This window comes from Rhinopithecus bieti, unplaced genomic scaffold (assembly GCF_001698545.2).
Source record: "Rhinopithecus bieti isolate Rb0 unplaced genomic scaffold, ASM169854v2 scaffold_30918, whole genome shotgun sequence".
NCBI classification, from domain to species: domain Eukaryota; kingdom Metazoa; phylum Chordata; class Mammalia; order Primates; family Cercopithecidae; genus Rhinopithecus; species Rhinopithecus bieti.
Window position 1 is genome coordinate 1,311,173 of NW_016813589.1, and position 15,740 is coordinate 1,326,912.

General features: G+C 40.9%; 1 protein-coding gene across 2 annotated transcripts in view; it reads left to right on the top strand.

Annotated features, from left to right (window-relative positions):
• Positions 1–15,740, top strand: part of SV2C (synaptic vesicle glycoprotein 2C) — a 279,524-nt gene that overhangs the window by 205,490 nt on the left and 58,294 nt on the right. For both annotated transcript variants that reach the window (XM_017848733.1, XM_017848732.1), the window contains exons 5-9: positions 2,694–2,827; positions 3,313–3,402; positions 8,750–8,860; positions 9,316–9,404; positions 13,327–13,491. In XM_017848733.1, the coding sequence (XP_017704222.1) occupies positions 2,694–2,827; positions 3,313–3,402; positions 8,750–8,860; positions 9,316–9,404; positions 13,327–13,491 (589 nt within the window). The remainder of the gene's footprint in view (positions 1–2,693; positions 2,828–3,312; positions 3,403–8,749; positions 8,861–9,315; positions 9,405–13,326; positions 13,492–15,740) is intronic.

The window sequence follows — 15,740 nt, forward strand, 5'->3', positions numbered from 1 at the left end:
TGAGGTCAGGAGTTCGAGACTAGTCTGGCCAACATGGTGAAACCCTGTCTCTACTAAAAATTCAAAAAAAATAGCCAGGCATGGTGGCAGGCACCTGTAATCCCAGTTACTCAGGAGGCTGAGGCATGAGAATCACATAAACTCAGGAGGCAAAGATTACAGTGAGCCGAGATCGTGCCACTGCACTCTAGCCTGAGTGACAGAGTGAGACTCTATCTCAAAAAAACAAAACAAAGCAAAACAAAAACAAGGCCGGGCGCAGTGGCTCAGGCCTGTAATCCCAGCACTTTGGGAGGCTGAGGTGGGCAGATCACGAGATCAGGAGATCGAGACCATCCTGGCCAACATGGTGAAACCCCCTGTCTACTAAAAATACAAAATTAGCTGGGCATGGTGGCGTGCACCTGTAGTCCCAGTTATTTGGGAGGCTGAGGCAGGAGAATTGCTTGAACCCAGGAGGCGGAGGTTGCAGTGAGCTGAGATTGCACCACTGCACTCCAGCCTAGCGACAGAGTGAGACTCCGTCTCAAAACAAAAACAAAAACAAAAAAAACAAAAGAACAGTGGTACCAGAGACCTTCCCTTCTCTTGCCTTCGCTTGTTTCCCCCTATACTTTATGAAATGTGCTGTGGCCTGAAATTTAAAACATTACATTTGCTTAACTCAGCCACCTAAAGCTTTTATTTTTTTCTTTCAGTCCCTTAAAGTAATAGGATTTGAAGCTTTTAAAAAGAAGTTCTTTATATGAAGCTCTGAGATCAAATGTGAAGTGAACAAGTTGTTTTCTCTGATCCATCATAGGGTTTTGTCTGCATTTTGGATATGTGAGAGTTTTGAACTTCTGCTACATAAAACATCATAGCAATCATACACCCTACAGTTTATGATATAATTAATATGGTAATACATATTATCTTCATATATTAAATTCCCAGAAAGATTCTATTAATCTAAGATTAATATAGCATGTCATTGATGTTTACATCATTTGTCACAAATTCAGCATTTAAGAATGAGTAAGCGTGCACACTCGTGAGGCTGTGTGTGGCTGTAAGATTCTGTTTCAAATCCTGGCAGGAAAGACTAATGTGTAACTTCAGCTCTGTAGCCTTGAGGAAGTTACATCACCTTCAGAATCTCACTTGGCTCCCAGGTAAACAATGAGTAATTATACAGGTCTCCTGGAGATAGGATGTATATTATCTGATTTTGTTCACAAAAGGCATATAAATTCCAAGCATTGCTAGAGATTAAAATTTCACCTCACATAATTCATCTATGCCTTTATAAATCTCCTCTCTGTTTTCAATTAGATGGGATATGCCTCATTATTTCTCATTTAGAACCAGCCATTTGAATGAATTTTATATTCGTTTGAATGAATATAAAATGGTTTGCTTTCAGCCATTTTATATTCATTCAAATATTAGCTTTCTTTTAGTTCTTGAAAGGATTTCTGTTTGTCTCCCATTATGCTTATTTTTATAATATATAAAATTTTATATTTTTATAATATGTAGAAGTTAAAGTGTTCTATTTAGAAATGTAAAACTCTCTGGATCTATTGCATGAGGTGGATGAGGAGACATGCAGCAACCGCCAATTCCTAATAATTGTGCTGGTCAGGGCGCCAGCAGAAGCTAGTGACACCCTCAAAAGGGGCCGTGGAAAGGAGTTTAATGAAGGGACTCTTTTTTTTTTTTTGAGATGGAGTCTCGCTATGTCACCCAGGCTGGAGTGCAGTGGCGCGATCTCGACTCACTACAAGCTCCATCCCGGGTTCGCGCCATTCTCCTGCCTCAGCCTCCTGAGTGGCTGGGACTACAGGCGCCCGCCACCACACCCGGCTAATTTTTTGTATTTTTTTTTTAGTAGAGACGGGGTTTCACTCTGTTAGCCAAGATGGTCTCGATCTCCTGACCTCCTGATCCGCCCGCCTCGGCCTCCCAAAGTGCTGGGATTACAGGCATGAGCCACTGCACCCGGCCTAATGAAGGGACTCTTTATAAAGATGTGGGAACCGTTCAGAGAAGGCAGTAAGGAATAATAAAGCACCCTGGATCCACCTATGCCTCAAAGAGCAACTGGAGGGAAGGGTAGCCAGACCCTGACAAGAGCTGTGGCTGCTGTGGAAAAAGACCCAGGAAATGAGAGCACCCACTGTCAGACTTCTAGCCAGTTAGGGGGAAGGCAGAAGGGAAGCAAGGGAAATAAATATCCCAACCCTCCTTCACTTTGTTCTCTTGCCTTCCTTCCTTTATTCAAACTTAGCTATACAAGCCAGTGGGCAACGGAGCCGGTTGATGCAGTCCATAGAGAGCCATTCCCTAGCACACAGCAGAGTGGGAAAGAGTGGAGAGTGATCTGGAAGAGCAAACAAAAGATAACTAGTACAGTGGTCTATTGGACAAAGCATCCCAAATTTATGTTGGCCTTTGGGGTTTGGTACATACATACCTGCACCCCCATACTTAGGCCTTGACCCCTTTAGTTCCAAGCACCTTTCTTCTCAGCTCTGCCATTATGGGTCTTAAAGTTGAGCTGGCCACCATGGATGATCCCCAGATCAGCTCACTGCTCTGTGGATAGTAAGACTTGACTAATAAGTCGATGGCTTGGACACCCTGGGTGACGTTCCCAGGAGGCTGTCTAGGAGGAGCTCTCCCTCACTCTCCCTGTCCTCCTTTTCCAGGTTGGAGCTTCAGCATGGGATCGGCCTACCAGTTTCACAGTTGGCGTGTGTTTGTCATCGTCTGTGCACTCCCCTGTGTCTCCTCCGTGGTAGCCCTCACGTTCATGCCTGAAAGCCCACGATTCTTGTTGGAGGTAACAGTTATTATTGCAGATACTCAGGCAGCCCACCTCTATTGGAAAAAGTTCCATGTTAATTCTAGGAAAGCACAGTTGCCTATTTGAGAGGTACATTTTCCCTTCCTATTATGGCATGATGGAGGATTTGGTTTCGTGGAGACCTGCTTTCAACAACCAACATGTTAAAAAGCTGCCTCGTGGCTAGAAAACACTTATGTTTCTCCTTAAGCAAATTACTTGACTCAATGAAGAAAACATGATTTATTGTTTTATAGTGAAATTTTGCCATCTGGAGATACTATTTCTAGTTATAACCACATTATTTGAACTGCTCATGTATTCAGTGATATCCAAATAGTCTGTGCGTTCCAATGGGATGTACTGAGATACATTTGCACAATTATACCTCATTTGATCTGACAATGCAAGATGGCTATTGGAAAATCAGGGACAGTAAGTGTGTCGCTCCTAGCGCTTCACTGTCCACTCTCATTTCTTAGGTTGGAAAACATGATGAAGCTTGGATGATTCTGAAGTTAATTCATGACACCAACATGAGAGCCCGGGGTCAGCCTGAGAAGGTCTTCACGGTGAGTCTTCTCCTCAGAGAATCCTCAACACCAGGGATTGGGACATGTTTAATGTCAAGAGAAAAACTCTAAATATTTTAGGCTTTGCAAGTCATATAGTCTTTGACACAACTACTCAACTCTGCCATTGTAGTGCAAAAGCAGCCGTAGGCAATATTAAAACAAATGGGATGACTGTGTGTCAATAAAACTGTATTTACAGAGACAGGCGGAGGGCTGTTTTTGGCCCATAGGTTGCCAACCTCGCTTATGCCTATCTAGGACTCAAGGGCTCTGTGGTTGATTAAATGATAACACCAACCCAAGAGATGGGGTTAAGGTGGAAAGACTGCATTTTCATCACAGACTTATCCTCTGACTCAAAGGCTTAGTACCCGAGGACAAGAGATTCTTAGTGTAGGGACTGCCCGCTGATTCTCCTTGACCTGCTACCAGAAGAGAGCCAGCCTCTGCAGGGCCATTTCTTCCACTCGGCCAGGTCACACCTTTTCAAATGACACTCAGCCCCCACAAAGGTGTACACTCACAGCAGCCCCATAACGTTTTCTCTAAGACGTCAGAGAGACATCTTAGAGAGGTATGCCTCTGTTAAGACCACCTTGAGGCCTGTAACAGACCTTGGAATACATAGTAAATTGTAAAATTATTTATTGAAAACAAACAAACAAACAAACAAACAAAAACAGTATCAGATAAGTGAGAAAACAATTACACTAAGGATCAAAGCAATGTAACTGAACATAAAACTAATCTCTGGGTTTCCTGATGTATTAGTCCATTTTCACGCTGCTAATAAAGACATACCCAAGACTGGGCAATTTATAAAGGAAAAAGATGTAATTGACTCACAGTTCAGCATGGCTGGGAGGCCTCAGGAAACTTCTGCTCATTGCAGAAGGGGAAGCAAACACGTCCTTCTTCACATGGCAGCAACAAGGAGAAATGCTGAGCAAAAGGAAGAAAATCCTCTTGTTAAACCATCAGATCTCATCAGAACTCACTGACTATCAGGAGAACAGCAGCATGGGGGTAACTGTCTCCATGATTCAATTGCCTCCCACTGGGTCCCTCCCACAACATGTGGGGATTATGGGAACTACAATTCAAGATGAGATCTGGGTGGGGACACGGCCAAACCATATCACCTGACAACCAAAGCAAAGGATAAATTTAATGAATTATATCATTATTGATATAAAGCAAATGGCAGTGTATTCGCTTTTCAGGAAAGGCCAATTTTATTTTGTTCTAATTTGTGAAAAGTTTATTCAATATCCCTTATTATAAGGGATATTGAACAATATAATGTACATTATTTTCAATAACACTTTTACATAAAGGCAGACATTTCACACATGGCTATTTCTTAGGTTAATAATTAATCAGAATTTGGTAAAGGAAGGTAGCTATATAGGAAGCCAGAGAAAGGTAATCCAAGAATGTGGCTTCAACTTGATATAGCTTGACATGAACATAAGGTATAAAAGAATCATAGATATAGTTCCAAAAATATTATATTTCATTTTATTATACATGCATGCACATGGGCACACACATACGTAACACACACCCCAGTTTCACATTCTAGCAGCTTCCCATTGCTCTCAGGATAAAGACAGAAACCCTCCCTCTGGACACTAAGGCCCTGTCAGTCTCCTTCCTGCCTGCTGTCTGGTTCCCCTCTCTCTGCAGCTACGTTCATCCCTCAACTCCTCGCACTCGACATTTGACTTACTATACAGCACTGCCACGGTGCTGCTGTTTGCTTTGCATGGAACATTCCTCCATCTCCAGTTACAAAGCTGATTCTCCATGGGGAAAGCCAGTATAAATTAATTTAAATTGGTTGCATGAAATGTTTTGGAAGGAACAATGGTTTAAAATCTTTCGATATATGCAGTCATATAATTAGACTAAAAATGGCCGGGTGTAGTGGCTCACACCTGTAATCCCAGCACTTTGGGAGGCCGAGGTGGGCGGATCACAAGGTCAGGAGATCGAGCCCATCCTGGCCAACATGGTGAAACCCCATCCCTGCTAAAAATACAAAAATTAGCTGGGTGTGGTGGCACGTGCCTATAATCCCAGCTACTCGGGAGGCTGAGGCAGGAGAATGGCTTGAACCCAGGAAGCGGAGATTGCAGTGAGCCAAGATGATGCCACTGCACTCTAGCCTGGCGATAGAGCTAGACTCCGTCTCAAAACAAACAAACAAACAAACAAAACATAGACTAAAAATGTTTTGTCTACAATAGGTTGGAGGGACGTAGCGTAAGATGTAAATGGGAGCGTAAATAAGATCTTCAGTGGCTTATACATAACATCAATTATAGTTCTTAAAACACACGAAATCACTTCTGATTAAATAGTCCCCTGCTATCTCATTTATTCATTTCATTTTATTTAGGAAATGAATTTTTCATAATGTAAAGATAGACTGCAATTTGGCCTCTATCCAAATTATCACAGATTCTTAATTAGCAAAATTTTCTCTGCAGTGTAATGGAAAAATGAAGATAAGTAATGGATATCCTCAATTAAGGCCTGGAAGCTGTTGAGGACTCTTCTTTTGAGTAGATGTATAAGAGAGGGAAAAAATTTTAATTTAAAGGATCATGAGGCTGGAAGAATCTTGAGACATTATCTGGGTATATAGCATCACTTAACTCTTCTCAGCCAGATGAAGAGAAACCCTTTATTTACCAGACCTTCTGAGAAGGTGTCTCTGTAGGGCCTCATTGCCCTACTTACCTGCCTTTTCTTCCAAAAGGGTTGAGTTACCAAGTCCACTAATGGCGATCTGTGTTAATGTTGTTATACGAAGGTTAGAAGAGAATAAGATGGATATACTCCAAAAGTGACTGATAATTTCAAAGTCATTTATATGGGACTTTCAAAAAGTTGTTACGTGATTCTCCCATGACAAATTTATCTTTTTATTTTTTAAATCTACAGTACAACAAAATTGCATGCATTTTCCTAAGGTCTCCTTTTTTTCTTTTTTTTTTTTCTTTTTTTTTTTTTCTTTTTTTTTTGAGACAGGGTCTCATTCTGTTGCCTAGGCTGGAGTGCAGTGGTGTGATCACAGCTCCCTGCAGCTTCAACCTCCCTGGCTCACGTGATCGTCCTGCCTCAGCCTTCCTAGTAACTGGGAGTACAGGCATGTGCCACCATACCTGGCTGATTTTTGAATCATTTGTAGATAATTCACAACGGGTCTCCTTATGTTGTCCAGGTTGGTCTCAAACTCCTAGGCTCAAGTGATCCTTCTGCCTCAGCCTCCCAAAGGGCTGGAATTACAGATGTGAGTCACCATGCCTGGCCCTCTTAAGGTTTCCTCTGGAGCTCTTCTTCGTGTGCCCTTACCTTAAATATTGTTTTCCAAGACTTCATTTTCAGCTAACTTCCATTTTAACCCTATTCACTTTCCTTAGCTGATCTCAGCTGTTTCCTGCATGTCTCCTAATGCACAAATCTCCTGAGCTCCAGACATGCAGGTTGAAGGGCTTTGTGGGCATCCTTCTAGATTACATAGGCCCTTCAAAATGACATTTTGGGCAGTGAGGGGTGGGGAAAAATGGCATCTTTAAATCTGAATTTATCACCTAACGAGTCCCCAAGCCTTATCATTGTCCTAAATTTCATCAGCAGGGACCACCAGCACCACCTAAACCTAAAAACTATATTCTTTCTTTTAGCTTCGGTACATCTAAGAAACCATTATGTTCTATTATTCTACCTCCTAAATATCAGTCCACTGCCGCTGATTTGGTGCAGTCCTTATTCACTGCCCTCTGACCTTCTGCTATCCTTCAGGAATCGCAAGCTCTTTGCAGTTTCCTGGCACACTGTTTTCCCTCCTAACTCTGGACATTTGTTTGCACATATTTCTCCCACTTGGAATGTCCTCCAAGCAGGTTACATGCATGGCAGATAGCGTATTTCTCTATAAGCCTGCAGTTCCTGAAGCCTCTCTCTCACTTCCAGGTTAAATGGGCTGTTCTGAACAGTATTTCCTTCCCATCTATATAGATCCCCATTGGAGTAGTTCTTTTCATTTTGTATGGTAATTGTTTGGAGCCCCATGGCTGCCTATGTTTGCATCCTGCATGGGTGCCGATGAATAAATGAACAAACAAACATCAATGAGTGAAAAAGAGGAAGCCTCCCAAAAGTGGATTAAGACTATCCCATGATGTTAAAAAACAAACAAACAAAAAAAAACACCTTTTTTTAATCTAGAGTTTTAAAAACGTAATTCCTACATGGATTATTTTGAGCTGGCTGCATTTGATTTGGAATTCCATATTTAACTCAGAGATTATTTTTGCTGAGTACAAACATCTTTGTTTACCCGCCAGAAAGAAGCTACTGCCTACTTGGTATAATTTGAAAGGTGCTGAGGGTCTCCAAGCCACCTCTGTCTAAAACCGGCCTAGATACCTGTATTCTGCCAGTAGAGTTGCCACTTTAGATGTTGGCAGGATGTCCAGAAAAACCTGTTCAAACCTCTGGCGGGGATAATGTGTACACATTTCCATGTCCTCTCAGATTTATCAAAAACAGGTAAATCTCGATTAGCAGGAGAAGGCGGGCCAGGCCCACAAAGGACCCATTCTTCCTTTTTTCCTATTTTCAGAATTCATTCTCTTTGCTTCTCCTGTCTTGTGGTTCTCTTCCTTAGCAAAAAGGGGCTAACTGAAGTCATGGATGCTGCTTTTCATGCTAAACCTCTATCATTTATTTCCCTTACATGGCTGAGAAATTCATGTTGATGCTTGCAGTCAAAACTCCTTCACTTAATCTTGAATCGTGGCTACCTGTGGGTATTTGCTGACTAGCCACCGTGGGTTAGGCTGTGGGAAAAGGAAGAAAAGGACCGGAAGTGGTGCTCTGAGAATAATGATGAGAATGCTTTCAGAACTACAGTTAAGGGTCAAATTCATCAAATAAGTACGTTTCAAAGAAAAAAATGTGTACACTCACTTTAGCCCAAGCTAAATAATTCTTAATCCAGAATCTAACTTATCTGGATGTTTTGTCTGCTAATGTGTGTCTCTGTAGTAATGGTTCAGGGAGGGCATTTTGGTTTCACATTATTCTATTACTACTTGCCCTTCCCCCATTTCTTTGTGGTTTTCCTTCTCAGTCATTCCTTCTTCAGTTCTTCTAGGTGCTGTTCGGATCCGTATAATTATGCCAGTGGTCTCATATATGTATGAAGTGATTACCAAATACCACCTACTTCTTGCCAGAGTCAGTTTTGCTCCTGTAAAACAAATTGTAAGTCTACAATCAGCAACTTCAGAGAAGGTAACTGAGCACTTTGATCTGTTTCTCTCTACAGGTAAACAAAATAAAAACTCCTAAACAAATAGATGAGCTGATTGAAATTGAGAGTGACACAGGAACGTGGTATAGGAGGTGTTTTGTTCGGATCCGCACCGAGCTATACGGAGTAAGTAACAAGTCCCATGATGACCTGCATGTCACTTTATTGCATTTGAGGTTAGTCAGAAGAGGGGTTTACTGGACCTGCCCTGTGAGCGAGGTTCTTTCCTCCTGCCCATGACACCTGACTCCTGGACTAGAGCCAGGTCATTGGATCCCTCTCCACCAGCGTTGAGCCAATACATTCCATCTGGGAAAGCTGGAAAGATGGAAAGGGAAAGTGTTAGTTAGGCCAGGAGTCTTGGCAGTGGCAGGGTGCCTTCAAGTCTTGAGTTGCTTTGTCCGTTGGCATCCAGGAAGCTGAAGAATGAAAGTTCCAATTGCCTTTAGCTTTTACATTTTAAGGTGAAATGAATTCAACCCAATGACAACTCAGCTTTTTTTATAATTTGGTGGAAGGGGTCAGGGAGTGGGGTTGACTAAGTAACTGCATGAGAAAACTAACTCTCTAATATTTCACAGATTTGGTTGACTTTTATGAGATGTTTCAACTACCCAGTCAGGGATAATACAATAAAGCTTACAATTGTTTGGTTCACCCTGTCCTTTGGGTAAGTGATATTTAAATTCTTGGCAAGCAAAATTGTTCAATGTCCACATTGTAACTCCCAGCCATGCTGCTTTCTTTTCTTATATTGCTTGATGCTGTTAACCTGCTAAGGAAGAAATTTTTTTCAGCTTAGGTTTGCTGAGAGTTGTGGTTGTTATAAGCCAGTTATTTTATTTGTTTTGTCATAAAGCCAAGGTAGCAAAACCAACTGTATCTGCAAAATCCAGTAAGGCTGTGGATGATTTGCCGCATGACTTCTCTGTCCTGTCCTTCTTTGCCCAGTCCTAGCCATACCAGCCTCTCTGCTCTTCTTTGAACATTCTAGAACAGTTCCCACCTCAGGCCTTTGCAGCGTTCCTCTGCCTGAGTTGCTTTCCCCTCCAGACATCTGCCCAGTTCATTTCTTTACCCTCTTCAACTCTTTCCTATATGTTTCCTTCTCAGTGATGTCATCCTCTCTTTTAAAAAAATTGCAGCCCCTCCACACTCCCTATCCCCTTCTCAGCTCTACTTTACCCCACAGCACTTTCCACCTTCTAATATGCAAAATGCTCCTTTATTCTGTATAAAGAGTAAAGTTCTGGCTTCCCTCTCTGGAAGTTCTATGAGGACAGGGGTTTTTAACTGCCTTGTTCAAAGCTGAGTGTGGTGCCATGCACCTATATTCCAAGCTATTCTGGAAGCTGAGGTGAAGGATTGCTTGAGCCCAGGAGTTGGAAGCTTAAGTGTGTTATAATCACACCTGTGAATATCCACTGCCCTGTAGCCTGGACAACATGCCAAGACCCCATCTCTAAAAGAAAATAATAATTTTGTTTATGTCTTATTCACTAATGTATATTCCTGGCACACAATAACAGTTCAATAAATAGTTGTTGCCAAATGAATAAAACTGCCATATATGTGTTCTAGGAAAAGAGGAAATAGGGAGAAAATATCAAGATTTTATTTGCTAATCGCTGACATAGTCCCTTTAGAATGTGTATGTACAACTCTCTTGTTGCCTAATTTGCTGTTTAGAAAAGAAGAATTAGATAATACCCTACACTTTCAGGTCAGCAGGATCTCAGTACCTTATACAGCCTAACATTTATGTTGCAAGTTTCATCTCTTAACATCCCTAAATCAAACCAGGCAAGTGATCAAAGATGACCACTCTTTCTCAGTGCCAGAGGAGGTGGAATAGGGAGAAAGAAGGAAGCTGGGGGTCAGGAGACCTAGCAGCCCATTCTGCTGGTGGTTTGGCTAGCTTGTGACTTGCAGACATTGCTTAGTCTCAGTTCCTCATTTCTAAATTAAGAGGGTTGACTTAGAATGTGTAAAGTAATTCCCACCCAAGCTCTAGAAAATCCATTAATCTCTGAAGGAAGGGAAGGCTGAAAATTAACCTATATTAAGTGCTTACTCTGTACCTAAGCAAGGGGTTAAGTACAAAGAAGACAAAGATAAGCAAGAAGGAAGTCCTGCTGTCAAGGTGTAAAGAGTAATCATCATTATCTGCTTTGTTTATTTTGTTTACTAATTCATTATTGATCATATTTTAAGCTTTATGATTTATTTTACTGCTATATCCCTGGAACATTAATCGTGCCTAGTATTTAGTGCATGTTCAGTAAATGTTTGCTAAATAAATGACAAATTAACCGAAAGCCCTCCAACATCATTGATGATGGACATTCTAGGGTAATGTGCCCTCCTCATTGTTGCCATTTCAAGGTTTGTATGTAACTAGAGAACAATGCCATAAATGTTGTACCCCTAAGTCATTTCTTCCTCAATAACTACCCTCACACCCCCACAGTCATTACTATGAAGAAAAGGGGTGGAAATCCTGAGGCACAGATGTTTCTGGAATCCTAATGACAATGATGATAAAAACGACTCATACTATCCTCTGAGCACTTTCTTTGTGCTAGATATTTGACATCCCATTTAAACTGAGCAACCACCCAGGAAGGTGGATACTCCCATCATTCCAATAGTAGAGATGGGCAACTGAGGGTTAGATAACTGGTGCAAGTTTAGGCAGCTAGTAAGCAACAAGACCAGGATTCAAACCCAGCCTGTCCTCCTGCAAAGGCTATGCCCATTCCCACTTCTTTCCCTGTGTCCCTTTGTCACTGGGGATAAACTAGAGCAGTGGTTCTCAAACTTGAATGTGCATCAGAAGAATCCCTGGAGGACTCCCCTGCCAGAGTTTTTAATTCATCAGGTTTCACTGGAACCTGGGTTTGTGGGGGATGATGATCCTGCTGGTCCGGGGACCTTACCTTGGGAGGTACTACTTCAGAGCAGCACTGTGCAATAGAGATATCATGTGAACCACAGATGTTCATTTCAGATTTTCTGGTAGCCGCACACACACACACACACACACACACACACAGTAAAAGGAAATCGATAAAATTAATTTTAATACTACATTTTGTTTCATTCATTCTCTCTTTCCTTTTTTTTTTTTTTTTTTTAGATGGAGTCTCACTCCGTCGCCAGGCTGGAGTGCATTGGTGTGAGCTCAGCTCACTGCAACCTCCAACACCCTGGTTCAAGCAATTCTCCTGCCTCAGCTTCCTGAGAAGCTGGGATTACAGGTGTGCACCACCATGCCTGGCTAATTTTTGTACTTTTGGTAGAGGTAGGGTTTCACCATATTGACCAGGCTGGTCTCAATCTCCTGACCTCGTGATCCGCCTGACTTGGCCTCCCAAAGTGTTGGGATTACAGGCGTGAGCCACCGTCATTTCAACCTATGATCAGTATAAAAATTATTAGCAAATATTTTTACATTCTTTTTTCCATAAGTCTTCAAAATCCTGTGGTATTTTATATTTATAGTATATTTTAGTTTGAACTAGCCACATCTCAACTGCTTGGTAGGCACACGTGGTTAGTGGCTTCTGTATTGAACAGCACAGCAGCATGACACAGCTGTTAGAATAACATATTAGAGGTCAAGAGGCAGAAAGGGGAAATAACTTGGAATCTCTGAGAATAACACGAATGTCCTTTTCACAGCCTGGAACTACCTTGGGAACTGGCACTCTACCCCCAGGATAGCAGTATCACAGCAGTGTAGCAACCAAGAAAGATTCCCCATTAGCAAAAGAGGTCATTCTTTAAGAGCTCTCACCATGCTTGGATCCCAGGAGTTTGTACCACCAGACTAGGAGGGAGAGTTTCTCAGAGCAGCCTGGAATGATGAGAAAGATATTGGGGCCAGGATGCCAGGTGTCTTACTCCATTTCTGCCGCTATAGCAAAATACCACACCAGGTAATTTGTAAATAATAGAAATTTTATTTTTCACAGTCCTGAAGGCTGGAAGTCCAAGATCAAGCTGCTGGCAGATTCAGTGTGCAGTAAGGCACAGTCTCTGCTTCCAAGATGGCAGCTTGTCGCTGCGTCCTCAAGAGGGGACAGATACTGTGTCCTCATGTGGTAGAAGGGATGGAAGGGGAAAAGTGAGGGAAGCAGCACCCTTGCACCTCTTTTTATGAGGACATTAATCTCATTCATGAGGTTTCTGCCCTCATAACTTAATCACTTCCTAAAGCCCCCACCTCTAATACTATTATATTGGGGTTTTAGTTCCAACACATGAGTTTTGGGAGGACATATTCAGACCAGGCACCATGTATGAGCATAGGATGGGATGCTTTCTGCATGTCTCTTCCCAAAGGAAGGGTTTAGGAATTATATACCTGGGGTTCTCCAGCTAACCTTAGGCCATCTCTCAAGCTTGATTTTTGCAGATTGATGTTGAGGGAGAGGGACACATGGATTGCTGTATGATGAATTACTCATAATATTATAGGGAGCCAGCCATTCTCCAGGAACTATTAGCACTGTGAAAACACCAGGGAGGTACTCATTGCCTCTGGCATGCTAGCGCCTTTACAAATTCACATTTCTTTGTCTTCACAGGTACTATGGATTATCTGTTTGGTTTCCTGATGTCATTAAACATCTGCAGTCCGATGAATATGCATTGCTAACCAGAAATGTGCAGAGAGATAAATATGCAAATTTCAGTATTAACTTTACAATGGAAAATCAGATTCATACTGGAATGGAATACGACAATGGCAGGTCTAGAAACTTGAAATAATTTCATTTGCTACCTATCCACAAAAACATTTCTTCTTAGCCTTCCCTGCACTGAAACAGGCATCTTTTTTTTGTTTGTTTGTTTTAGTTTGTACATTTAGTCATTTTCATGGTGAATTTCAATACTTCCAAATAGGCTTTAAATAAAAGATACAAGTGTATCCATTATTTCACTTAAAACTATTTTTGCAGCTAAGTTGCTTCATATTAATTAAGTAGTGGACTTGACTGGTATGGAAAGAAAATTTAGAGCAATGTTGGAGAGCGACAAAAATAATGGAAGGAAGAGAAGAGTGAAGAGTATGGGAAAATAAGACAGGCTATAGGATTATTTAATTCACAGAAGAAACCTGAAATGTGATTATATGAGTCTTCTATTCCTGAGAAACAGAGCCACTTTTCAGAATTCACCCTTCCCAATATGCTGAATCCAGAATTAAGGTCAAATTGCATCAGGAAGAGTTTCAATTAGAGAATAGAAATCATTCCCTGAAGTAAAGGACTTTGAAAGATGGAAGGGTCTCCTTTATGGGATCTGAAATATTTCTTGATGACAAGAGAGAACTGACTCAGGGAGGTGGTCCTGGGTCATTCTTTTAGACAGGGAAAAGAGTAGACCAAGTACTTGTTTATATCCAAGTATTTTTGTTGCCTGGACAAATAATTGCCAGTGTAAGTTCATGATAGTTTACATCATTCTTAGGAAATTGTCCCAATTTCAAAAGTGATAAAAGTAAAACTCTAAAATAATCAAAGTTCCCCAGAGCAAAAACCAGTTCAGAAAGATGAAAAAGAATTCAGTGGGATGCTTATGATCTGGGTAATGGAAAAGAGGGTTACTAACTAGGAGGTAATTGTTCAAATTAGCAATTCAATGAAGGAACTAATCATAATCCAAGCCAAGTAGGATCACCTTCACTGTCCCACATAAAATACTGCCTTGAATCTGCACTTACATTTCACAGAAAGCTTAGCGTCAAGTCCTCTGTGATGCCAGGGTGAAAACTGAGCATTATTACTCCATTAGAAATTTCTAATATATGTTTGTGTCTCTGACAGTCATATTTTTACTAATATATATTAAAGTTCTAAACTGGATATTCAGTCACTGCTTAGAACTTTTTTACATTAGCAATATAATGATTACTAATTTTAATAGTATTACAATTTTTGTAAAACACGTATGTTACACATTTATTTTAAAAGATGATAGAAGCAATTTTTTTCTCCTTCAGGAAAATTTGAAATACCATTAACAGATTCATTTTTTTAAAATAGCTTTTTTGTTCAGCATCATAAAATGGCAACTCTTTATGTACTAATATGGAATAACCTCCAAGGTAGACTAGAAGGAGATAAAGCAGGTGTACTTTAGACACAGAATGCTCCTGGAAGAGCACAGAAGAAACTGACAACAATGGTTATTCTGGGCAGAGGAACTTGTGGCCTGGGGATGGATGGGTAAAGAAAAGACTGACTTTGTTTTCAACCTTTCGAATTTTGCACCTTGTGAACTCTGCATTCAACCTTTCGAATTGTGCACTTTGTGTACTCTCTGAATTATCCATTCAAAAAATAAAACTGATTCATTCCCTTTTTCAAATTCAGTTCCATGACAGAAAAATTGATAACTTTTAAAGCTATGCCATTATTTAGCCTCTTTTGGTGCATTTAGATGTTTTTACTCTGAGTCCCTGGAGTGGGGATTGAAACAAGATCATTATTATTTTTTCCAGGTAATGTACCATGGGAATGATTTTTTTTAAGCTGATTGGTCTGTGAGGCCACAGTGCATTGTGAACCAACACACGTAATTGGGTACTAGGGAGAGAATAATTTTGAAAGTACTCAATAGTTAGTAAATTGCTTTTAAATCAACCTACTTACCTAGAAGGATCAGTCCCTTTCTGCCCCTAATAAGAGTGGTATTGACATAATAACTCCTTCCACAGGAGAACAAGCATTATCCTCTCAGTGACTGGATCAGTCCCTTTCTGCCCCTAATAAGATTGGTATTGACATAATAACTCCTTCCCCAGGAGAACAAGCATTTTCCTCTCAGTGACTGGCTAAGTGTACATTCATAGTCTCTTAAAAAAGTACCAAGACACATTAATGAATATTTATCTGTGTCTGCTGGGAGTCCTTATCCATCCTGATAAGGCCTGAATCATGGACTCTTCTAAGATGTTATGATCATTATGACTGTTACCATCTTTACCACATAGAAT